General features: G+C 47.4%; 1 protein-coding gene and 1 long non-coding RNA gene across 6 annotated transcripts in view; one reads left to right on the top strand and one right to left on the bottom strand.

Moving 5' to 3' along the window:
* Window positions 1-305: 305 nt before the first annotated feature.
* LOC306645022 overlaps window positions 306-25707 on the top strand; it is a 68255-nt gene continuing 42853 nt past the window's right edge. Inside the window, exon 1 of the long non-coding RNA XR_013759509.1 lies at window positions 306-358. This is a non-coding gene — a long non-coding RNA (uncharacterized lncRNA). The remainder of the gene's footprint in view (window positions 359-25707) is intronic.
* The window catches only part of TNC (tenascin C), an 84822-nt gene continuing 82506 nt past the window's right edge, over window positions 23392-25707 (bottom strand). For all 5 annotated transcript variants that reach the window (XM_079112269.1, XM_079112270.1, XM_079112271.1 and 2 more), the window contains one exon: window positions 23392-24148. In XM_079112269.1, coding sequence (XP_078968395.1) covers window positions 24038-24148 — 111 coding nt within the window. In that variant the 3' untranslated portion in view covers window positions 23392-24037. The remainder of the gene's footprint in view (window positions 24149-25707) is intronic.

Genomic DNA, 25707 nt, shown 5'->3' on the forward strand with positions numbered 1-25707 from the left:
CTGTCTGCAGGAGCCCCTTTCCCGCTGGTCTCTCTGTCCCGCACCACGTGCCCGAGGTTCTAACCGGAGTCACCTGTGGGCCACACTGAGCTCTCTGCGCCTTCCTGCTGCATGCCTCTGCTAATGCTCTGTCCACTAGGATGCCCTCTTCAGCCAGCTGGAGAAAGGCAGCCTCCACGTCAGGACTGCGACTAAGGAGAGGGCAGCCAGGTGCTCCTGGAGCTCGGGCTGTGAACTCTGCGCTTCCTCCTGCGTTTTCTGTGCTCTCAGGAAGCCACGCCCAAGAGACACTCAATCTTTGGAGAGGACCTTCATTGCTGAAATAGCTCTTCAGTCCCTTCCTCGCTTTGTGAATTTGGTGAATGACCCAGCCTGTCCCTGCCCCCTACTAGCTGTGAAGAAGGAGAAATGCTTGGTGCTGGGCAGCCCACAGGCCTGACCTTCTGTCACCTACCTTCCAGGGAGCAGATAGTCTTTGGTGGCAAGAGCATTAGCGGGCAGCACTGGCTACCGCCTCTGCTTCTGTCTCTGCTAGGTTCCTCCCGGCCCTCCTAGCAACTCCCTGGCCTCCTGCGGTCTCAGTCCCCTGGTGCCTGGTGGGCAGCGTCCTAGACACGAATATCTGCCCCAATGAGCATGAAAATTCCACCTCGGTGCTACTTGGTTTTTATTAATAGGTCGGCCACGTGCAGCTGGGGAGGAGGGACGCACATGGGGAAGGAAAACAACCGGTTCCAAGAGGAGTCTGGCTGTCGGGTGCAGTTTCCCCTCTGAACAGAGGGTTGGTGTGACTCAGTCCCTGCACAGCTACCGCTGGATCAGCAGTAGCATCCGTTAGTCGGTTTTAGGTGAGGCGTCTTGGCCTCTGGTGCCCCATGGTGTTGTGCAAGGGGTCAGGCTTGGTGGTGAGTCATCCTGAACCACAGGAATCTGGGATGTGTGGGGTAGAGAGAAGTAAGACCCATCCAGGGTTCTGCTCAGGGGTACACAGCATTCGCCTGGGGACACTCACTGAGCATTCAGTACCATCTGGGAAGTCTTGAACACATTCAATGTAGCCTTTCCATATATCCTTAAGATAAGCAATCAGTATTCATTGGGTACCTACTGTCTACCTTTGTGATGCTATTAGGAGTTTGAAACTTGTATTTTTATTTTTTATATATGGATCGTTGTATTATTCACATATTTCACATCGGAGCACAGGACTATGGTTGGCCCAAAGAGTCTCCTTATTTTATTAATTTTATTTTTCTTCCTTAACCTTTGATCTCTTCTCCCACCCTCCTCCTATCTCACCATAGGAAAGTGTGTCCATTTTTAAAAGTGTGCATTGCATGGTGAATGGGTAAGCTTTTAAATCACCCATGTGACGGTGGGCTACGCGCCTCATTCAGTTTCTTACCCCTTCACCCCCTGTTCTATTTCAGGAATCTCCTCCGCACATCAGTGGATGAGCTTCTAGCTGGCACTTCTTCCCTCTGGCTGCCTTGTCTCCCTGCATGCAGCCACGGGACGGTCTGTAGACTGCCTCCAAATTCAGTGACCAGAAGCAGTGACACAGAACACCGTGCACGTCCTTCCTCAACTTCCCCCCTTAGTTTTTCAAAAACAGCCACTTGCTGCTAATGGAAGCTTTGGGCACTACGTGGTGTTGCTCTTAGTAAAGTGGAAGTACACAGCACTTAGGCCGGGAAGATCGACGTGTACGGTACTAGTAAGGCATGACGGCCTCTCTTTGCTTGCGAGTCCTCCCCCCTTTTTTTTTTGCTGTTTTTTTTTCTTTTTTTTTTTTATTGTAAACAAATGGGATACATGTTGTTTCTCTGTTTGTTAGTCTTCCCCTTTATAATAGATAAGAAGCAGGCTTCAGGCTAAAATATTCATAGGTAGCACACTCTCACTGAAATGAATTATGTTGGAAAATCTAATTAAAATACAATTTAACAAAATGTACTTATTTAAAGGGTTTCTTCTATTATTAATAAGTAAAGCCAGTTTTCTATTTAAAGAAGTGACAGCCCATATTTAATAGAATCTAAAATGCCACTGATTATAAAAACATCATTATTATGTATTCCATTGAAAAAGAAAAATAATTCTAATTAAACCATCATAAGCCATCAATAGTAAAAAAGCATGCTGCTTTCAAAGCTGTTACAGTTTGGAGACGTGCATATCTGTTTCTGTTTCCTTCAGCGAGTGAGGATGTTCCAGTGAAGAAGAGAATTGATTTAACAGAAAGTGAATAAAGGACCGTTTGGTTTTAAGTGAACTTGGCACAGACTCGCTTGGAGTTTGGGAAATGGGATTATCTCACATGGGTGGTCCTCACACCAGCCTTGGAGGGGCGCTCTTGTCCCTCGCATCTGCTTAGCAGCTGAGGACAGCTTGGAGCAGGGAACGGAGGCCGTCCTAAGGCCACAAGGTCAAGGTTAGGCTTAGCCGGGTTGGGGTGGGGTGGGGGCAGCACCCCACTTCAGATCCCAAAAGTCCACGGAACCCGGGACGGATTCCAGCGTGGCCTGCCTCCTGCCCTCCTCTCCACGAGGCCCTAACGGAGGCTCAGAGCGCTGCCCGTTTCCCTCCAATCCTGAGCCCCGGGAAGCACCACCATGCTCCGGCTAGCGTCCCTGGCACTCCCACCTGAGCGTGGCCGGTGTGTTCTGGTGCCTTTCCCGCGGGGGCTGCACGGCCCACGCAGAAGCCCGCGGTGGCAAATGGACCTTTCCAACACAGTGGCGTCCACTAAGGGACCCGGGACAGAGCAGTCCTATAACAGTCGTAGGAGTATCAGGTTCTTCTTGGTTGCTTGCAGCCACTGCCTTTTTTATTGATTGATGTTTTTGATCCTTGCCTCAATTACATGAGTATGTATTTTTCCCATTTTACAGATGGAAAAACTGACAATATTAATTCGCCTCCATGTCCACCACTAATAATCAGTAGAGCTGTAGATAAAGCCATGGAGTCATTACTCTCTCCTTTTTAAAGTTAAACTTTGTGTTGTGAGATCATTGTAGATTCACGTGCATTATGAGAAATAATAGAGCGAAGGAGGGAGCTGAGAGATCTAGCATATTTCTGGATTTACCCCTTTGCCCTGATCGTAACATTTTGCAAAGTTATAGCAGAAGAGGAGGACCAGGATGCTGGCGTTGATACAATGGAAACAGAGCCTTTTCTTACATCTCTCTCCAGAAGCCGCCCTTTTCCATCCACTCTTTCCTCACTGTCCTGCATCCCTCCATCCCGACTCCAGGCAACCTCTTATCTAGTCTTCATTTCTATAATTTTGTCATTTCATGTATTATGTGTGAATTCATGTATTATCTGACCTCTTGTGACATTCTGTCCTCACTCAGCATATTTCCTGGGATATTCATTCAACAATAGCTCCTTTTCATTACTGAGTAGTACTCCACAGTATGGAGGCACCACAATCTGTTAAGCCATTTATCTGTTAAAGGACATCTGAGTTGTTTCTTCATGAATAAAGTTTCTTCAAACAGTCTTATACAGGTTTTATTGTGGACATAAGTCTTAGTTTCTCTGGGATTAATCCTAACAGTGCAATTGCTGGGTTATATGGTAGTTGTGTGTTTAGTGATATATCTGTATGTATCTGCATATCCTCCTTGGTGAAATTTTTTTTTCTAAATTTCTTTTCATTTCCACCAACATCTTTTTGTTTGTCTGTTTTCCCCTAATCCTTTTTAAAAGAAAACTGAAAATTTTATTGATATAATTCTAGCTTCAAATGCAATTATAAGAAGTAATAGAGATCAAGATCAAAAAGATTAATAAACTAATTAAAAAGTGGGAGTTGAATAGATATTTTCTCCAAAAAAATACACAAATGGTCAATAAGAATATGAGAAGACACCCAAGCTCATTATCACCAGGGGAATGCAAATTAAAACCCTAATGAGGTACTCCTTTACACCCATTAGAATGGTTATAATAAAAAGGACAGGCGATAACACGCGTTGATGAAGAGATGGGTGAGTTGGACCCTCACAAGCTGCCAGCAGGATTGTACAATGGTGCAGATGTTTTAGAAAACAGACGTTGACAAAGGTCAAACACAGTGACTGCTGATCCAGCAATTCTGCTTGAAGTTATGTGCTCAAGAGGATTGGAAACATGACCACACAGAAATTCGCACATGAATATTACCCACAATAGCCCCAGCCAGACAAACCCAAATGTCCATCAAATGATAAGTGGATAAATAAAATGTGGTCTGTCCTTACGATGGACTATTATTTAGCAGTAGAAAGAAGAGAAGTGTTGATGTATTCTAGAATGAACGTTAAGTGAAAGAAGTTTATTATAAAGGGCCATTTAGTTTATGATTGCACTTCTATGAAATGTCCCAAATAGGCCAATCTGTAGACACAGAAAGTAGGTTACTAGTTTGTCTAGGGTCTGTGGGAAGGGGGTCTGGTAAGCAATGGCTAAGAGGTGTGGGGTTTCTTTTGGGGATAGTGAAAATGCTCTAAAATTGATGGTAGCGATGAATACCCAATTCTGTGGATCTGCTAAGATGGTTGGACTGTGCATTTTATGTGGGGGATTATACGGCCTGTGAATCATTTCTCAGTAAATCCCAACGATATTTTTTTTTTAAAGAGAACTAATACAGAGAGAACCTGTGCACCCTTGACCCAGTTCCCCAATGGTAACATTTCAGCACTCGCCAGTGCAATAGGGGGTGAGGCCCCGTTTTGAAGTTGACCCACTTATTGCTCTTATCTGGATGCCCTCTCTCGACCCACACTGGCTGCTCCGTCTCTCTGTTCCAATCCTCTGCGTTTTGTTCCGTGGGTAGGTCTGTGTTCCACTGCCACAGTTGAGACACTGAACGGAAGCCGGTTTGGAAGCTCTCTTCTCCCTGGATTCTGCTCGAAGGGGTGGGCTAGACTCGCCTCGTTTTCCTCCGTGTTCTTGATCAGACACAGGCAGCGCCCCTGGGCCTCCGGGCTTCCCGCCAGGCAGAGCCATCTCCCCATTGCTGTCAAAGGTCAGAGGCATGGCGGGGTGTGAATTCCCACCCACGCAGAAGGGAAGAAATGTTGGAATCTAGATTCTAGAACCACCCACACTGTTGAAGGGGTAGGAAATTATTTTACCAAAGGGAGAAACATGAATTCTGGGAGGGGGATACGCCCCCATGTCTCCTCACCCCGCTTTCTCCTCCCACCAATTTCGGAAAGAGTCAGCGCTTTTGGAGATCTGGTGTTTGTTGGGTTGCCACCAGCAATTGCTCTCAGGGAGAAGACCGGCAATGATTCATCTGTACTAATCCCTGTGTTTTCATCAGCCGTGCTTCTGTGCGAGGGGACAGTCCCGCGCGCACTTGCACATCACCACCGCTTCGGTTTCTCTCAAAATGCTTGCTCAGAAAAAGCCCAGAGTTTGGCCTCGGTTCGCTCTGGGCTTCCAGGGGAATTTCCCATCCCTCTTGGACTCCATGGGTGAAGTTGCTTGAATGCTGGTTTGCTCCTTACCCAGCAGACATTCAGGAAGGCTGGCCGCAGCTCGCACGGCTTTTTGGATCAAAGACAGAGTCGAATCACACACTTTGGGACAAGAGATGAGGGAAAAGGGTATTGGTCATTACTATCTGTCTTTTGCTTGTGATCCCCAAATCCCCAGTCACCTGTCCTGCTCGACCTAACTACATTCCAGTCCCAACTTCACTCCCTCCCTGGGTTCTCTAACTCCTGTCTCCTTCAAGTCTATCATCCCAGGGGACAGGTACTTGATGTCCTTAGCAAGAGCATGGTCTTATAAACTGGTTCTTCTAGAGAAGACAAGGTGTTGTTAAATTCCTTTTCCTCCCATTTATCATATCAAAAAAAATTGACAGATGCCTCTGTATGTCATTAAGGCATGAAGTTGGCTTCAGTTGTATTAGTGTCCATCAGAAAAACAAAACCAGTAGGTGCTATGTGTGTATATACACAGAGAGAACACACAAACAGGATGGGGAGAGAGAGAGAGAGAGAGAGAGAGAGAGAGAGAGAGAGAGAGAGAGAGAGAGAGAGAGAGAGAGAGAGAGAGAGAGAGAGGAAGAAGAAGGAGGAGAAGGAGGAGGAGGAGGAGGAGGAGGAGGAGGAGGAGGAGGAAGAAAGGAGAAGAAGAAAATAGAGAAGAGAGAAGAGGAGAGGAGAGGAGAGAAGAGAAGAGAAGAGAAGAGAAGAGAAGAGAAGAGAAGAGAAGAGAAGAGAAGAGAAGAGAAGAGAAGAGAAGAGAAGAGAACTGGTTCCCATGATTGCAGAGGCTGGCAAGTCCCAAGCCTGCGGGGTGGCTGGAGGCCCAGGGAGAAGTGGGTGGTGCACTCAGAGTCCACAGACTGTCTGCTGGCAGATTTCCCACTTCTTGGGGTAAGATCAGTCTCTTCCTTAATGCTGTCAACTGATTGGATGAGGCCCCCTCACACCATGGAGGGTAATCTGCTTTATTCAGTCTACTGACTTATATGTTAATCCTATGTTAAGAATTCCTTCACAGCAGTGTCTAGACTTGGCTACTGATCAAATATCTGAGCATCATGATCTAGCCAAGTTGACCCATCAGATGGACCATCACACCAGCCTAGGGAAAGGAGAAGGCAGGAAGGGAAGGAGAAGGATTTGAGCCGCTCTGTGTTCTAGTCTGTCACTGCCTGAGCATTGGATCCAGAAAAGGGAAGTGCATTAGATAAGAAGAAACACCCAGAACAAAAAGCGGCTCATTTCCACTCTGCTTGGGGAGCCATCAGGCAGAGACCCAGCCCAGCTGCTCTCCTAACATCGGCAGCACCTCAGGTCGACATGGCACTAGGGTGCCTGACTGGCCAAGGGAGGCTTGGTGGCTGAGCCCTCTCCAACTGCCCTGGCTCCTGTGTGCTGTGGACAGGACCTGGATGGTCTGGGGGCTCGCTAGAGGGTCCCACAAGAGCAGGCAGAAGCAGTAGGCTGCAGAGACAGTATCCAAGCTGGGTGAGGATGAAGGGATCCTCTTCCAGACTTCAGGAAGGTCTAGAACAGTGGGGCTGAGTTAGCCAGGGAGACCTGGACTGTGAGCAGGGGGAGAGAGCATGAGACAGCGGACCTCAAGTCTCCAGTGTTAACTTCAGCTGCAAACGCCAACAGAGATGCCTGCAACTGGGTAGGTCAGGGGTGCTATTTCTGACACCTCGGTCCACCAAGCTTTCTGTCTCAGGCCCCCGTGTTCCAGCCCACCAGTTACCATCCTGGAGAGGAACTGGGATACCAGGTAGAGCATCATCATTATAGTGTTTAGTTTTTTTTTTTTTTTTAAGAGAACGAGAAGTTCCTAAAGGGTCTGTCTAAAATTATTGGCTTAAACTCCATATATGTTATACAGAATTTCAAGTCCACATTTTATCTGCTAACTGGTATGGAGAAGTGGATTCACGAGACCAGGCAGGGCCAATCAGGGCTGAAGTGGGATTGCCTCTGGACCTGGTACTCCAGGAAGTAGTGCAACCGGCATTAGGAACACTAGATCTTCGTGACTTCAAACAGAACTCGGCTGATGAATCCCAGACACGGTCAGTGTGGTGGAACAACACACCCATGAGCTCCCCTGGGTGACTCCTACCAGGGGGTCCTGCCCTCCGGCTATGGCTTTCTGTAGTTTCCCTAAGGACACGTTAGGCTGACGGGTGAAGGACACCATCTTCTTTGTACAGTCCGTTACTACACTTTCATTACTTGTATTCTGGGAACTCTGAAGAATACAAGAAGGCATTGAGGATAACATCATTCATTCTACCCCGATCCAAATTTTAAAATATTAAGACTTTGTCACATTTGTCACTTGTCCCTTTAGTCTGTGGAGCATTGCAGATGACATTTCTGTTGCTTTTGGCCCATTACCCTGCACCCATTTTCCTTCTACCTCTCCCAGAAGCCACAAGTTCCAGTTCATTTAAAATATTTTTATATACACAAATGCATACATCCATGAAAAAGACAAAATTCTCATTTTAAAATTCAATCAAATGATTCCCAACTGCATATACCATTTGATCACACTGCATTTCCACTCAATTTTTGCCTTCAAGACTACATATTTATGATTCTGGGTATTCAACTATTACATTTTATTTATATCCTTTTGAGGGTCATTGAAATTTTTTCCAATTTTTAAATCTGTAGCCAGAGTTGCAGGGGACATCCCTGTCTGTGTTCTGTAGACACCTAAGCACATCTCTCCCTGCTGTGCTTCCAAGAGCAGAAGGGTTGGCTTCCTCGTGCTTGACCAAGGTAGTTATCACCCTAGGGGATGGATAGCTGGTATATATGCCTGTCTCCCCACCTGAATTGCTGGTTCCTGGAGATCAAAATTTCTGTTGTATTCATCTCTGTATTGCTAGGGTCTCACACATGATGTTGTGATAAATGAATAAAAACATGAATAAATGAGATGCCTCTGTCCCTCCATCTGCTTCTCCAGAGTTGCTTAGTCCCTCACTTAGCATGATGCAGTAAAGGGAATTCCCTGCCCCTGCTTACCAGCAGGCTGCTCATCTTAGCTCAATCACCTACTGAAACTTTAATCAAGATGCACCACTTTATAAGCAATAAACTGGAGGCTGAGAAAGGCAGAAGTAAAGGTGAGATTTGAACCTAGGTTTGCTCCAATCTAGAGTTTATGGCCTCTCTACTCTCTTCTGTCATGGTTCAAAAGGTGGAATTAATTCTATGGAAATGGTCTGATCTTTTTCCTACATAAACATGACATCAGCTTCATCAATTCTCTTTCCTTTCAATGGAATCTTTTTTTCCCTTCAGGGTCTGGGGAAATCACCTTCATCGATTATCACACAGCTTTGACTAATAGACCCACATCCTTCTCTCTTGTGTTTTGAGTCTACGTGTTAGAATCCTAAAGCGTTAGCAGGATGCTTTAGTGAAATCAGACCCTTAATTTTGGAGATGGAGCAAAGGAAATGTGCTCATGGATGACAAAGAGCAGGAGAGGCCAATTTCTGGTCAGTACCAGGTCTTTTGTGATCAGGTCTTTGATCAGTCTTTGAGTTTTCTGATAGGGCTGGCTCTCCTCCAGCAGGGAGTAGAACCAAATGGCATGTGACTTTGCTTTCCCCCTGGTTTTAGGGGCATTGAAGAAGGAGAAGGGTTCTAGCCAAGGATTGGGGGTTGGAAATGGACATCACAGAAATCAAGGAACATGACAATGAAGTCTAGCTTGGAAAGCGCCAGATGGAAGTTGTAAAGGATGCTGAGTTTGCTGGACCAAGGTCAGAGGAGGTAGCCGACTAGACTATGGGGGAACGCATTAGTCAGTGTTGGCTAGCTGCTGTAAGGAAGGACTCCCGAAGCTCGGTGGCAGACACTGTAAACGTTCATTGCTTGCTCACGTCAGGGTCTGGTGCTACTGGAGAGTTTGATCTCTGCCCTGTGCAGTTGTTCAGAGAATAAGGTTCTTTCCATCTTTGGACTCTTCCCTCCTGAACACAGCCTGCAAAGTCAGCATCAGAGGTAATTAGGAGGCTTGAGGTGAGTTGAGGTGAGTCGGAGGCAGACCTTGAACTAGAGTGGGAATTCTGGTTCCAGCTCCAGTGGTTGCTATTTCTCACACACAGTCCAGTCTCTCGACATCTCTTCCTCCCAGCTAACTCCTCTCTGAAATGGGCATCAGACGGACTGCCCTACCCTCTGCCCCCAGGATCATGAATTCAGATTCTGGAGTGATTTGTACATGGGTGTGTGTCTGCAGATATAAGGATGCCTGTGGTTTCTTTTCTATATGGCAAGAAGCCAAGCACCCTGCCCACCCTGACCTTTTCCTTCTGGCCCTGAAAGTAGATGACACAATTGAGAAGCGTTCCTCATGAATGGAGAGATAGTTGCGATTTGACCTGTCAGGACACAGACACTGTGAGGCCGTGACACAGAGAACATCTCCTGTCCCTCATCAGGAGGATGAATTCATGCTCATGTGCATTCTGACACTGACCAATCGGAGCTGTTTTACCTCCTCTGGCCCCTCCCACCTGCCATCTTCCAACTTACAAGTTCAGAGTCAATCCTTGACCATGAACCATGGAGGCAGCACCATCAGACCCCAGTAGGGAGGTTGGTTGACCAGAGGATGGAATTTGAATCCAGTGACCCTGGATTTGCATCTTGGTTCTAATGCTTAATGGTCTCTCCTTCTCCCTCTATTAAATGGAGAGAATAACTTGTAAGGTTGTTTTGAGGCCCAAGTGAGCTCATTATGAAAACTGCTTAGCAGACTGACTGTAAATAGGCAGCACGCAGGAAAGCTGCGGTTGTTTTTATGCCAAATCCAATGTGCTAGAGATGAGTTCTGGGTGCTTGCATAACAGTTGAGTCAGACCTTCATCCTGTGGCTTCCCTGCTGGCCCTATCTCTGTGAATAGTCTTTTGGCTCAGTGTCCCTTCTCTGCTGTTCCCAATTCTTGCCTTCAAACTTAGCTTATCTGGGGCCTGAAAGCTCTCTCTGACCCTGGTGTGGATAGATTCTGGGCCCCTTCTCCTCTCTCTTGCTACCATTGTGCCTGAAATCCTGTCTCATGCATTCCCATTGGGGGGCTCCACTATCATGCTCTCCTGGGCACTGGGAGACTAGGGGCTGAAATCCGGAGCTTTTTCATGGGCTGTTCACTGTTTGGCCCATTCTGGCTTCCATCTGACTACAGAGTGAGCTTCCTCCTCAGCTTGTCAGACCTGAAGCAGAACTGAGACAAGGGCTTGAGAGGTGATCTCAGGACACAGGAGTGAGAGAACAGGCAGGGTGAGAGAGGGGAAGGAACAGTCAGTATGTGCTGGGCAACCAGGGCTTGGTCCCACTGAGACAGGAATAGCAAACATGCCTCTGAATTATCCTGCTGCAGGAAAGGAGCCTGCCACGTCTGTTGTCTACCCACCTTCCTTTCCTGTTGAGGTTCTCCCATCCTGGTTCAGATGTGAGAGGGTTCCCAGGATTTTGAGAAAGCCCCACAGAGGAGAAGAGGAGAGACTGAGAGGCACACTGGGGTGGAGGGGGAGCCTGTCCACATGTAGTGTGATGTGGACACAGGAAGTATCTGCAGAGCTGTTTTACACAGCAAGCTCTTGCCCACTCTAGGCCTCTTGCACAAATTGTGGCCTGAATCACACCAAAGGTCTAGGCACACAAGGCCTCTTTGCAGAGAGGATCTTCCTGACATCCTGTCTGAAGGGCCATACCTGTGCTTGTTCCATCTCATGCTAATTTTCTTCCCATGACCCTTTTCTGACGGACAGGCCAGGGTGGCTTAAAATCTACCAACCTCCTTCATTATGGAAGGAGAGGGACCAGATGCCAACGCCAGGCTAGGAAGCAGCACAGAAGGAATGCTATGGCTTCAGTTGACTATCAGGTGTGGGATAGAAGAGTCAGGAAGTGAAGGGAAGGAATACTATAGTCAGGTCAGGTCCTGGAAACAGGAGCAACCAGCAGAGAGTTACTGGGCAGCAGGAATGGGACTTGGGCAGAGATCAGTCAGGCCAGTGTTATGTCTACAGGCAGTGAGGGGCTGGCAGGAGCATCTCCTGGGAGTGGACAGGACGCATCTTCTGGTCCTGGCCAATTTGATGGCACTTCTCTGTGTCTGGCTCTCTTCTCTCAATGTGGCCATGCAGATGACGCTATTGAAGGTCAGGAGAAGTGACCACTTCCTTCATGCCCCTGATGAAGATGCATGTCCATCCGGTTGCAGTTCATCTCAAAACTCCGAAGGTGATGTGAATCTAGAAGCTGGAAATAGGCTTTTGTTTTTGTTTTTGTTTTTTTTTTTTTTTTTTGGTCTCAGCTCAAAGTAAAATAGCTTTTGCAGATAGTTTTTTTCTGCAGCCTGCAGAGGCCCCTGGAAGTCTGGAGAGTCTGGGTTGCAGAACAGCAGGGAGGTGTCTTTCACTGACCCTGGTTTTCTGAGCTGCTGTGGGGAGCCACTGATCCATCAGACCTGCTCAGAAGGAGCAGCTCTTCTGAGAGAGTGTGAGTCACCCTCTGGGCTGGGCAGGAGCTGAGGCAGCTGGTTTCCCTTCCCAGTGACCTAACAATCCCGGTCTCAATTCTCCACGCTGCAGGAGGAGTCTACAGAAAGACACGCTGCCTCGTAGGCAGAGAGAACAGGAGGGTGCCTCTACTTTTACCTTACACATTTTTTTTTTTCTTTAAACAGAGTATAACAATAAATAACCCGTGGCTTTCAATGTTGCTGTGCTCAGGTTCTGCGGTTCCTCGTGGGGCACTTGAGTGGTGGAAGGAAAGTGGAATCTGCTCCGATCATATCCATCATGGTCTCAGCTGTGTGGGCTGATGACCTTGCCACCATTATGGTGTGTTAATTGTGTTCGTGGCCATCTTCCTAGTCCTGAAATGAATGAGGTTCTAAATTGAACTGTTCCATTTTAATCCTAACTGCTTCAAAGTGGAGCAGCTCCTGAATGCTGCAGTTTTGAAGTCAACAACCATTTTGATCCCTCTGTTTCCTCCTCTGTAGAGTGAAGACTGAAACTATTCACCTTGTAGAATTTCTGCAAGGATTAAGTGAATTTTTCTGTGGGAAGAATCTAGAACAGGGGCTGGCACACATCAGGCATTGTTATCAATACCTTCTGAGCATTGTCACTCATTTCAGGAGGGCGATTCTGAGGAAGAGGAGTCAGGTGTCTTTTGCAAAATGGGAATCTGTGTGCAATTTCATGTTTTTAAATATTATTCTGCTTTACAGAGGGATTTGCAATGGTTTAAACAGAAAGAAAAATTGGTCTGTTGGGGGAAAAAAATGGAAAGCAGTGGGAGGAACTAGAATAAATAGAGGATACCATGGAGCTGAGCCGTGATGTTTGGAATAAGTGGTCCTTATTTTCCTTACCGCTAAGGAAGCCGAGAAACACATTGGACGATGTATATTTCACTTTGTGATCACAGCATCAGATATACATTCATTTGTAGAAATAAACTCTTTGGGGCTGTGGTGGGGGCAGCAGACACAGCAGGAATCTCTTATGGGGTTCTCTGAAGTACAGATAACTCTAAGTTCAGTTTATTGTGTCTATATACTCAGCTTTTCTATAATAGGTCCTCAAAGGTGTGAGCCTTATGCAATTGTCTGAAAGATCCAGAACTTTGGACACAAATACCAAAGCAGAGATCATAATGGAAATGGAAAAAAAAAGAAAAACAAATGTATGCATCGGCTGCCTCTCATATTTTGCAGAGATGTGACATTTTATATTTGCTTTCCCCTCTCTGTCCCAAAGCAGCCATTTGACCAGAGGCACTTGACATGACCCATCTGTATTTCCTCCTAAATTAACTGAGAGAATTCATATTAGTTCTACCTATCGACCAGCCAGTCAAATGGGTATTGATCATTTACTTTGTGTGCAGCAGGGTTGTGAAAGGAGGGAGAGACCATTTTCTGAGCTCTGCTTATCAGGCAGACCCTATCTGGGACATTCTATACACTTCATTGCATCTGTTGCAATCATGTGAGGTTGTCATTATTATTTCTGGTTAGTAGATGAAAAAAATGTGGGCCTCAGAGCAGCAATGGAACTGACCAAGGTCGCATGCCTATTGCTGTTGCAGACAAGAAACACTTGACTGATGGACTCATTTGTTGATTTAGCATATTGCTATCCTTCTTGCTGTAGGCTGCCATCACAAAGAATGCTAAGACACAGGGAAGTGCCATCAAAGGGGCCAGGACCAAAAGATGCACCTTGGTCCACTTCCAAGAATGCTAAGAAATGATCCCTTCTTCAGCACACCTATCAGCAGCCTGGCAGGTGATTTCCTGACTATGTGTCCAGGGGTCCTGTGATGCCCAGTGTCAAGGCTGACTGTTCACAACACGTGTTCCATGATGCACAGCAAGCCATTTGGATCCTGTTCAAATGCCCTTGGGGAGTGATGGGGCAGTAAAAGGATTAAGTGGCAATTGAGAGAGGCAGCTGGATGATAACATCATATCTCTTTACATTAAAGATCTCCTTTAGGAAGAAGAGCTGGCCTTTGAGCAGGACTCATGTAACTTCCTAAGTGAAGTTTGGAGAGGTTTGTCTAAAAGTGATAGTTGCTCTGGAACCATCTTTTGCAGAAATTACCCTGACCCAGGAAGCAGTGACCTTTTCCAGTTATAGATTAGGGCTGGGATTGCAGATTTATTTTCCAGTAAGAAGAGTGCTTCAGAAAAATGAATGAAACTTTTAGTTTTTAGGGTTTTGTCAACTTGTAAGTGTGGATCCTCCTGGGCATGTTCCCTGGAGGAGGGACTCTGGCTGTGTAGAGGAACAGAAAACCCTTCATTTTTATTCCCCCCTCTTGTCTTTTGTAAAAATTTGTTCTGATTTGTTATACATGACAGCGGAATGCATTTCGATTCATTGTACATGAATGGAGCACAGCTATTCATTTCTCTGTTCATGATGTAGAGCCAAGAACCGCACCTGTGTTTCCTGGTGTCTTACCCAGGTAATGCCCTTGGATTTTTTGTTTTTGAAAGTAGGCTGGTGACTGAAAATCTGAAGCAGAAGTACTTTCAACACCTTGGATCCAAGGCTAACTAAACCAGAGGCACAGAAGGAGTGTGTCTTCACACTGGAGGGCCCTTCGCAAAGCTACCTTATCTAATATCTGAGCTACCTCCAAGACTGGGGAACTCCGGCACCAGGTGCTCATTACCTCTGCGATGGCTTATTCACTCTTGAAGTGGCTTTGGTCATTGAAATTCTCTCTCTCTCTCTCCCCTTTTTTTCTATTTCTTTCTTTCTCTTTTTAAAGTGCAGTTTGTTCCCTTGTAGATTTCACTACCAAGTCCTAGGTCTTCTGTCACTTAACAGTGATGGTCTGCTCTCTGCCCTTTATGAGGCATCTTCAGAAATTTTGAGACAGGGGTCATGTCCCTGCTCTGTTCCACTCTCCTCTTTTCAAGGATGTAAGTTTCTAGTCTTCTCACTAGCCTCGTGATCTAAACACACTTCATTCTAAGGGTTGCAAATAGTTTAACAAGGCACCTATTAACTGAATGACAATCTCCCACTGAGACTGGATGTGATCTCTGAATGCTTCTCAGTAACTTGCAGGAAGTTATTATAAGTTGATTTCTTTTTATATATATTATTAGTTGTAATGGACATATATCTTTATTTTCTTTATTTTTATGTGGTGCTGAGGATCGAACCCAGTACCTCACGCATGCCATGCTCTACCACTGAGCCCCAGCCCCAGCCCACAAGTTGATTCCTTAATAAAGACATCCTAACTGTGTGACTACTGTGTTCCAGCACTATGCATTTGGGATGCAGGATTGGAACATGGTATTGGGACCCAGCATTGGGGTGCAGTGCTGATCAGAACAGAGAAGTCCACATCCTCATGAATTTGCAGCCTGCTCTGGAGCTGCCCTTGTGTTGTTCTGAGTTGAAGTCTCATTTTAACTTTGAATTAAGCTTTTGGGTTGAGACACATTTTCAAACCGACTCTGATACTCACCTAAAGAGAGTCCTAGAGGAGCATGGTCTTTGACCTCTACGGAGTTGGGTCTTTCCAAGCTCCTGCCACACACCAGGAACCTGGTCCTCCTATCCTCCACTAGCTGCTTAGGAAGGCGTACTTGCATGAAAATATATCCATAGAAAGTCCAAAGTCTGGGAATGATTGAGACCTCAGTGACCCTGGAAGGTAGAGGCCCTTACTGAGATGATCTTGAGCACATAGTGAAGTGAATCTGGGCCAGTACTGCTCTTACCACACCAGGAAAGTTCCTTCTTGTGTCCCCCCATCTTCTTAGTAACCCTTTTAAGTTTATGAGTGTAAATAAAAGGATGTAGAGGTCAGTGAACTTTGCTACTTTCCCACTGATCCTTGAACAATGATGGTTCTCCGTGGGGCTGGGAGGTAGGACCTTGGCAAAATTGGGAGAATGCTCTCCAAGAGGCCTCATGCAGGGAAAGTCCTTGAAGTTACTAAGGTTGTATATTTAACATGCTGTCTTTGGAATGCTTGCTATTTATGGTATTTTTTTCCTCTACATATCCTGCTGGATCCCTCCATTGGAAGACAATCCATTTCTTGGTAGAAGAGGCTGTCTCCAGGAGTTCTTGATAGAGCAATTTTTTTGCTATTCCTTTAAATCACACCTTTCAGCTGCCTCCTATTGAGGTAATGGTGAGGCTGAGTGGGAACTGAATTCGAATCCACATCGATTACATGGTGGCTTTGGGAAATCACTTTCTGTCTGCCTGTTGGTTTCAGCAATAAAATGATGGCCTGGGAATACAGAATAGATTTGGCATTCAGAGAATTGAATAGACAATAAGCGAGGCTCCTTCTGGGTCTGGCCATGTATTCAGTCGACAGGTAACAATTGGGAAATGACAGAATAGGCTCTGTTCTGGGTGCTGGAGATACAGCAGGGGCAAATGCAAAGAAAGTTCCTGTTGTCACGGAGCTTGACTGTCAGAAAGTACACACTTAAATAAGTAAACCAGGTGGAAATACATGCTGTGGACAGGAGAGGACAGGGATGGAGGCGGTGTGTGTGTGTGTGTGTGTGTGTGTGTGTGTGTGTGTGTGTGTGTTACATGCTTGTGCATGCTGTGTGTTATGGAAGAGGGTAAGGGTGGTCTTGCTAAGATGATGATATTGGAAGATGCCTGAAGTAAGTGAGAAAGTGAGCATCCCAGACAAATGGCCGGTGTGGAGTGTGTCTGCTGGGTTTGAAGGGCAGCAGGGAGCCAGTGCACCCAGAGCACCCTGAGACAGGGGTTGAGGTGAGAGAAGTAAGCATGGCTTCAAAGTCACTGTGGTAGGTGAGTTTTCTGTTGAGCCCCAGGGCAAGCATTGGAGCGCTATGCCACAAATCCGTTTTTAGCACTTTGGGGTGCAGACTGGCTCTGGGAGGCAGGTGTGGAGGACCCAGGGCCCTCGACTTCATTTGCAGTGTTGCTCAGGAAGCTCAATATCATCTGCAGGGATCAGCATCCAAACTGGGCTTTATAGACAAGAGAAAGCCAACAGCAACAGAAATAGCCATGGCCCTAGGAACCAGTCTCATTTTTCACTGTCTCGCTCTGCTTGTCAGGTTAGTGTAGGAAAGGAGAGTAGATGTCTCCTTGCTAAGGAGACTTCAAAGGGACAAGTGCAGGGCAAAATATGTGAGGTTGGCCTTCAAAAGCATCCAGAAGGACTACCAAATAAAAATAAATGAGGGATGGGTCGTGGATACAATGGAGCCACCCAACATGTTGGGGCAGGGTGCAGATCCTTGGTGGTGGTCCTTGTGGAATTGGGATGGAGACTGGACTTTGGGCAAGAAACACTCTCTCCCTGTGCCTCGCACTCCTGTCCTGTAGTATACATCTGCAAGAGGCAACACGCAGGAGGGTTTTGGGTTGTTGACGGATTTTGTGCAGCAGATAGGAAATCAAGAACAGAAGTGGTGATCGGTAGAATTCCTGGGAGGGTTGATGTCGCTTTCCCAAAGGTGCCTGGGGGTCTGGGAGCTCAGCTGGCACCAGCCCCATCCATATCAACACATCTACAAGGACTTGCTGCTCCCGGTGCCCTCCTAATGCCGGGAGAAGGCTGCCATCTGCTGGTCTACCTAAGTAGTTCATCCAGATGCTCCCCATACTTTTGCATTTTAGGGAGAGAAACCTGTGTCCACCACATTTTCTCCAGGCCAAGCACTGTCCGCTTTCTCTCTTAAGTTATCAAAAATTCTCACTGGGTAGGTATTTTTCACTTTCCTTTTAAGGGATACTCAGAAATATCAAGTGACTAGTCCAAGTTGACTCAGTGATTGAAAAACCTGGGAGGCAAGCTTGATTCTCCCTGCAAGAAGATGGCTTTAAAGAAGTCATCACAATGGCTTGTGCATGCTTGCAGACTGTGGAGTGCGATAAGGAAATCAGTAAGTGGCAGGAGTTCTGGGTGTCCTGAACGCAAGAGTAGAGAGAAGAGTAAAACTGCAGATAGATGCTTCTCAATGCTCTGCAGCTTGAGGGGTCAGAAGACCAGGTTAGCATTCCAGCTCTGTCGCTCAGAGGCTGGGGAAGCTTGCGGGGGACTCATTTCACTCTTCTGTGACACACATTTTCAACCTATAGTTGCAAATGTGCTGGGCAAAGGTGGCACGATGATTTTTTGACTCTGTGTGTGTGTGTGTGTGTGTGTGTGTGTGTGTATGTTTTCTATAAAACACTGAACTCTATTTTCCAATCCAGGTGGGACTACCGTGATTCTCAAGAAAGCCATTCCTGTTTCTTTTCCAGAAAGCTAATTTCTTTGTGGGGCTCCTTGGGGAGGGAGGATGAGGAGGAGGGGACTGAGCCCTCTGCTGGCCGCCGATATACTGCACCAGCTGGCACCCTGGTGCTCATAGGGTGCCCTCTCTGTACCCCATTGAGGCAGGAGGATGCAGGTGGATGGGCAGTTGCTTTCCCAGTGAGGGAGTGAGCTTCTCAGAGAGCAGTGCTGACTAGGCCCCTCCCGGCCTCCATCCTTCAGGAAGTGTCGCTGTGCTCAGTGGACACCAAGCCCTCCAGGCAAGGGCCTATGACTGCCTCTACTTCCCACCGCCTTTGCCCTTCACATCCAGCATAGGCCTCACCTTGGCCTTGCACCAGGCCTCCCTGATTCCATACTGCACCCTAACCTAGTACCAAGCAGTGATGCCCAGTGCCCAGGACCCTGCTGTCTCCCAGCTCCGAGGGTTAATAGGACTCCACTGCCCACGTTTGGAATTAGGCTGGCCTAGTTGAAACTGGCATTCGTGCCCAGGGAAACTCCCCGGTAGGAACTGGGGCAGCTCAGGAATGGAGTGGGTACTGGAGGCCCTCAGGGGTCCCCAGGCCTCTGAGTGCTACCTTCTAAACATCTCTCAGAAGCACAGGCTTCCTCTTCAAGTCACCCCGTCACTTTGCAGCTGGGCTCCGGCAACCACCTCCCCCTGGTCCCCCCCGACTATACCTCTCAGCAGAAATCCAAGCTGCAGCCAAAAATGGTTATAAAACCCACTTGTAATAGCACCCCCTGCTGAAGCTCCCTAGTAGTTTCCTGTGGCATCAAAGAAAACAGATCAAAATCCTTATTCTGGACCAGACAGACCTGCACAGTGGGGGTCCTGACGCCCATTGCAGCTGCCTCCACCCAGCCTGGGTCCCTGGCTTTCTCTCCGTACAGCCGGGCAGCCGTGACCTCTAGAGGTGCTCTGCTGCCTGCCTTCTGCCCCTCTCTTCCTTCACCTGGTTAACTCTCCCTGTGTAGATCTTGAGTCTAATGGCCCAGTGCCCTTTCTGCAGGGAAGCCTTTCCCATGCATCCCCGTTAGTTTTGCATTTGCTTCTAAAACACTGTAACAGGATCAGACTGCCGGTCTGATCCTGTGGCAGTGGCCAGCCTCATCCTGCATGGATGCCCCACAAAGACAAGGACTGGTTGCTTTGCTCACTCAGTGCTGGGTTTATCCGGAAGCGGGTGTTGCCTGCTACTGATTTTTAAACGAAAAGAGAAATGAGAGTCTTGGGAGAAGAGGCCCAATTGGATTCTCTGGGGTTGGTGTGGTGGGAAGGGGAGCAGCCTGGGTGGGGCCAGCTGAGAAGGGGAGGGTGGGATGGTGGTCTCAAAGGGCCAGCGGTGGAGGGGAATGCTGGGCAGTACTCAGGCCCCAGGAGGCTCGGTGAGGAAAAACTTGCAGCCTCTGCTCCTCTGGAGGACAGACTCTCCTGCTGCACTGGACAGAGAGCAAGGCACCCAGGGTCTTACCAGAGTTCACTGCCAACTTGCCGTGGCCCCGGGGCAATTCCTATCCATTCTCTGGATGCTGCTTCCCTAACTTTAAAGTAAGGGAGATGCTGGTCAGTGCAGCAGTATCCCTTGATCTTATCTTCCATTGCCCCCTGTCTTTCCCTGACTACCCTGTTTTAACCTTACAACGTACCCCCAGCTCTGGCTCCCAGCCCCTTCGCCTCCACCTGTTCCTTTTGCTTCGGCACTTATTACCTTTTAACATGCCATTTACTTTGCTGGTGCATTATACTCCTTGTTTCTTGTTGGAACGAACGTAAGGTCCATGATGGCAGGGACCTTTCTTCACTGAAGACTCCTCCCCCTGTCCCCCTAAGAGGTGCTCAACAAACATTTGTTAAGTGATAAAAGTGCTCCGCTCAATTTTGGATGGCTTGTTGAAATAAGTAAGGACCCTTGTTTCAGAGGACTTAGATTTCGGATTCAGGCAACCTGGCTTTAAATCTTTGTCTGACACCCGCTGTGTGATTGTTCAGGGTACCCGCCGCCTTCGGGGCTTAGTTTCCTGTGGAAAATGGCGTCAGCTTATCTATTTAAAGCCTACTGTGATGATCAAATGACTTCAAATATTTTGAGTGCCCGGTGCAGTTCTTGCTCCACAGGAGAGTCAATCGAAGTGAAGGGCTCATGGTCTGGGGAAGGAGAATATCTGACTGCAAGCATCAAGAATCATCTGGGATTACTTAAGCAGAAAAGGAATTTTCTGGAAGGATCTCAGGAAGCTCATAAAATTGATGGGGATGTTTGGAGAAGGAGGCTCAGAAGGCCCTCAGGAACCAGAGGAGACCAGGTAGTAGGAATCATCAGCAAGTATACTGTTGTCACTGATGGGGATGGTTGTCACCACTAGAGGCAGACACTCTTATCCTGCCATAGACACTGGACACAGATCGCACTCATAGGTGGCCTCTTGGCATGGTGGGGAAGTCAGTTTCAGAGGCTCTTTGTTTTGTGTTCCTTGCTCAAAGTTCAAAGTCCCTCTGTGGATATTCGACTGGTAAAGCCCAAGTTACATGCCTGTGTCCTGCCTACCAACAGGAGGACAGAGCATCTCCCCTGTGGCCTTCATGGTGGGAGAGAGAGTCCTCTTCCACTGGGAGACTCTAAATCTAGAAAGGAATTTAGATGCTGTGAAGCCATTAAATGATAAATGACCTCTTTGAGAGACAGACCCAAGATAGGACTAGTAATGGATAAGCAAGCAGGCGATTATAATGGTGCTACCAAGTGCCCGGGTGGTCCTGATAGTGGGCCAGCCTTTGGGGGTCCCTGCTGAGAAGAGTTTGAGTAGAGGGACTATTTTCTTTTACCATATATATATGAGAGACAAATATATATATTAGAGACAAAGTTCCACCGAGTTGCTTAGGGCCTCACTAAGTTGCCGAAGCTGGCTTTGAACTCATGATCCTCCTGCCTCAGCCTCCCAAGCCGTTGGGATTACAGCTGTGTGTCACTGTGCTCTGTGAGGGATTGGGGGACTATTTTCAAAGGTGTGGACAGGGCAGAGGAAAACCTCAAGGGCCAGCACAGTCTGCCAGGTCCGGCAGCCCTGAGGTGCCATGGCCACTCCTAGGCCTGAAGAGGTCTGTGTTGAGAGCAGCCATCTGAAACCCAGAAGGAGAGAGAGGTGGGGGTCTGAGGACAGGTGACCGGCCGTCACTGAGCCCCTGAAGGGGTTAACCATCAGCCCACAGAGATGCTATAGAGACGGAGGTGGAAAACAAATACCTAGAGTCACCCCTAAACCCAGTCTCCCCTTCAAGGTCTTGCTGGCCCCTCCCACTTTTGAACCCAACTAGAAGCTGGAGGGCCATTGGCACAGTTTGTACCGGTGGCTTTGAAAGGAGAATGGAGGAAAGCAGCCGGGGGGAGGAGCAAAGAAAGACACCCTGGATGTGCTGGAAATTAACTCTAGCAGAGACTCCTGACTGCTTCCTGGGGCAGCGTCAGGCCTGCACCTTGAGGGCAGAGTAGAATTTTAAGAGATTTTTGAGTTGGAGGTGGTTTCCTGAGAAAGCAAGCTGGACACTAAAGGATGTGTTAAGAAATGGTGAGCTTTGAAGGCTGTGACCTCACACTTGTACCTGTCTGGTCTCCATCTGGGGCATCTACCACCTTCTGAGGCCATAGCTAAGGACTCCTACTTGATATGGCTTCCTTGCCAGTAGGAATTTGATTCTTGTGTGGCTCCTGGGGATGCCTTAGCAGCCTAGGTACATCCACAGTTCTGGATTCGGGGTAGGGTTCGGGCTTAGACACTCCCAAGTCAGCAGCCCCTGGAGAGCTAAGCCTCCCACTTGAGGCCTGGTTGTTAGAGGGAGTCCGTTTGTTTGGGTTTGTGCAGCCAGGAGAGCGTTGCTATGGCTGAATCGCAGGCAACAGGTCTTATGATCTGGAACAGCAAATTGTGTATATAACATGACAGCATTTATTAAAGCAAGATCAACTCAGCGGCGAAGGATCTGGCTGGAGCCATGAATTCCTCTGATCTCCACTTCTGAGACATCACATTCCATTTGAATGAGGCCTATCAGCCCGAATGCTTTCATGAAATAAGTCAATTTGTTGAAATTCTCTAAGAAAATGAACTGGCAACTTCATCCTCCTTTGTTTTAAGAGAGAAATGCTGTGTGGCCTGGCTCTAACTCACACGACACTGCTCAGCATGAACTGACCTGAGGGGCTGGGCCCTGAGTGCCCTTCACTAGAATTGTCCACGCCGCGATTGGAAACCCTGGCAGCTTAGGTGTGGAAGAGAAGGAGCTATTCCCCACTGACAGTCTTTCCAGATCTGAGAATTCAGAAATGTAGGAGCCAAGTGAAGGATCCAATCAAAATACCCCTGCACTTCAACTTGCACCTTGGGACATGATGGCCCCCGGCAGGAGGGATTTTCACCAGAGGCCTGGGGGAGAGCGGGGACATTGGAGCCAGAGGCCTGGGCCTACGTCCCAGCTCTGCTACGAACTGGGCAAATAACTACAGCTAAGTCATTGTATTTCTCTATCCCTAGCACATTCCATACAAAGTGACAATAAAGATTGGTAACACTTATTAGCACTTAGGGCACAGTGCTGAGCGCCTTCTACGGATGATACAATGTATCCCTCACAGAAATGCTATGAAATAAGAAGCAGGAGTATCTCACCTTTACCGAGGAGGACACTGAAGCTCAGAGAGGTTAGGGACCCCAGGAACCATGAAGCTGAGGCAGTCAGGGACTTTAACCCTGTGTGATGACATTTCTTACTGCATGGACCTCACAGAATTTCTGGGTTACACTAGGAAATGGGCAGAAGTGCATTTTTGAAATCATCAACTACTAGTCGTGGAAATGCCGAGCCAGACGCTGAATCTTCAGTTGATTTTTGCCCCCAACTTTGTTCAAGAAAGAGCTTTCCTCCCTCGCAATCTGCGTTGCCTTTCTTCTCCTTACCTCCCGCTTAAGCAGCACCACCTCTGAAACTTTACTTTCCAAAATCCCTCCCTTGGTTCGGTGGACTTTGTGGACTTTGGATTTAAGGAGGAAAAGCAAAGCCAAGACCCAACTCAAAAGTACTTGTGCTTTTATTAAAAAAAAAAAAAAATACAATCAGGTACTGTCCAGATGTGTTTGGAAAAGGAGGATCTCTTTAAAAATCCTTAGTTTTCATCCTCATCATTATTCTTATATTAATAATATTAATCATCTCCTTGAAATGGGAACAGTATTGCTTTTCTGGTTTCGGCTGTATGAAATGTAAAAAGAAAAAACGTTGGGGGCCGGAGGTGGGGCAGCTTCCATTGACACACATTTTCTCTTTGCTAACAAAAATAATGATAATTAATTATACAGCTTTGTGTAAAATATGGCTGGTTCTAGAACAAACTACCACTGTACAGCCTCCCCTGCTCCCTTTCCCAGAGCCGCCCCCCCCACCTCCAGGAGAAGTAAAACTATGGTGTCGCCATCACTGGAAGATTTTTGCTGAATTGAACCACCAAGCGGAAACCTGTTGTAGACTCTCGTCTTTGGTGCGAAGGAAGTCATCGCAGAGTGGGGGAGGCCAGTTTCTCCGTGATCCATGGTCAGCTTGACTCTTGCCAGATGCCCAGGCGTGCTTGATGGTCGGAGGGTTGTTTGGATGCTTTGGTAAAATCCTTTCCTTTCTCTGGGCCCTACTCCTCTCTCACCCAGTGGTCCCTGGAATTCATGCCCGTTTGCGCCTGCCTTCGAGGTTTCGGAAGTTGCTGGGTCTCAGCTTCATCTCAGCAAACTGGATTGAATGCTCGTGGCCCTTCCAGTGGAACCAGTTAACCCCCTGTGGGAAAGAGAAGGCCCCAGGTTGGTCTCCATTGACATGTTCAGTAAGGCTTGCTATTTACTTATTCAAATAAAAAGAGTCGCTTTGACTCAACTGTTTGGCACATCACAGATGTCTCTCGCCTATCTCTCTGTTGGTCTGTGTGGTGATGACTTTTAAAGGGACTGGAAATGTGACCCACTTTTTCACTCTTAAACTGAAGTAACCTGGGTTTGCATTGAGTCTGACATTTTGAAAAAAAAAAATTGAGAGGGAATGATACTTGGCCATTCTTAGGGACAGGTTCTTCAGGAATACAGGTAATGACTGGAGGTTACAGAAGTGAGTAGCTGGGTGCAGGGGATGTGTGTGTGTGTGTGTGTGTGTGTGTGTGTGTAACTGATAGGATTCCTGTGAAGAATTTTCATGGAGGTTTGGTGTGGAATAGCAGCAAGAAATATACTTGAAATTTTGGCCAAAACTTTTCTATAAGAAATGACTACAATTGTGTCTGGGCTTCCTGGTTCCATGTGTGAATTTTCAGTGGGGATTCTTGATGGTGGCATCTGCCCACCAAGTGCATGTAGCCCTTTGCCCCCATGTGTGGAAGGATCAGGGCTGAGTAACCTCAGCTTTAGGCAGGACTCCTGGAGCCCCGTCCCAGCTGACCCCTCTCCTCTGGACTGTAGGGAACATGTTCCTGGGCAAGTTAATGGCTACTGAAATGAGGGGAAGAAATAGACACATTATTGGATTCTAATTTTTTGGCCTTCACTAAGATGGGGTGAGCTCTGAGCCTGAGAGGGAGTGGAGTTAAGAACAGTTGGTTCATTTTGCAGGCAAATGTGCACATCATTGCTCAGTTATGACAGGGGATCGCAGCCTGACAGCCTGGGCCACATGCTGCCCTCCTCCACCCTCATTCAATCCTCTGTTAGAAGTTCAGGGCTGGAGGCCAGGTCCTCCTTGGGTTGTGGTGGAGACCGAAGCCAGAGAGGGGAAGAAAGCTCACAGGGCCCCACGGCAGCCAGAGCGGGGCTCAGCTCTCTGTGACTCCGTCATGTTCTCCTGTCACCTCTTTTAACCTTGGGATGACAGAAGAGGTTTCCTTTTTTTGACATGCAGCATTTTTTGTCTTTTGTTTTCAGGACTTTGTATCACCCTGGAAATTAGGGGCCGTGGTGATAAAGGTGAGAGAAGAATGCTTAGAGGAATGTGATAAGGTGGAAAGTGAGTGCTTTGGAAAGTGCCAGAAATTACATCATAGAAAGACCTACACATAAGGTCACGGGTATCAGTTGTGAGCAGTTGACCCAGGCACAGAGACGTGCACCAAAATCTCAATAATGGAGAAGAGTAGCTCTCGATACCTGCTGCATGTCAGGAACCAATCCCAGAGGCCACTTAAAACAAATCTCAAATCAACAACTAAAGTGCAAATAAGCAAAAAGCTAGGTGTCGCACCCCACCCCACTTGGGATCATAGGACTTGGATCCCCGGGGTCGCAGCGTGTAATTTGAACCACTGCCTTTTTACAAAGCCCCTGGGGCCCCAGTGGACCTGGTGGGAATTGTGG

This window comes from Sciurus vulgaris (genome assembly GCF_902686455.1).
Source record: "Sciurus vulgaris genome assembly, chromosome: 15".
Lineage (NCBI taxonomy): Eukaryota > Metazoa > Chordata > Mammalia > Rodentia > Sciuridae > Sciurus > Sciurus vulgaris.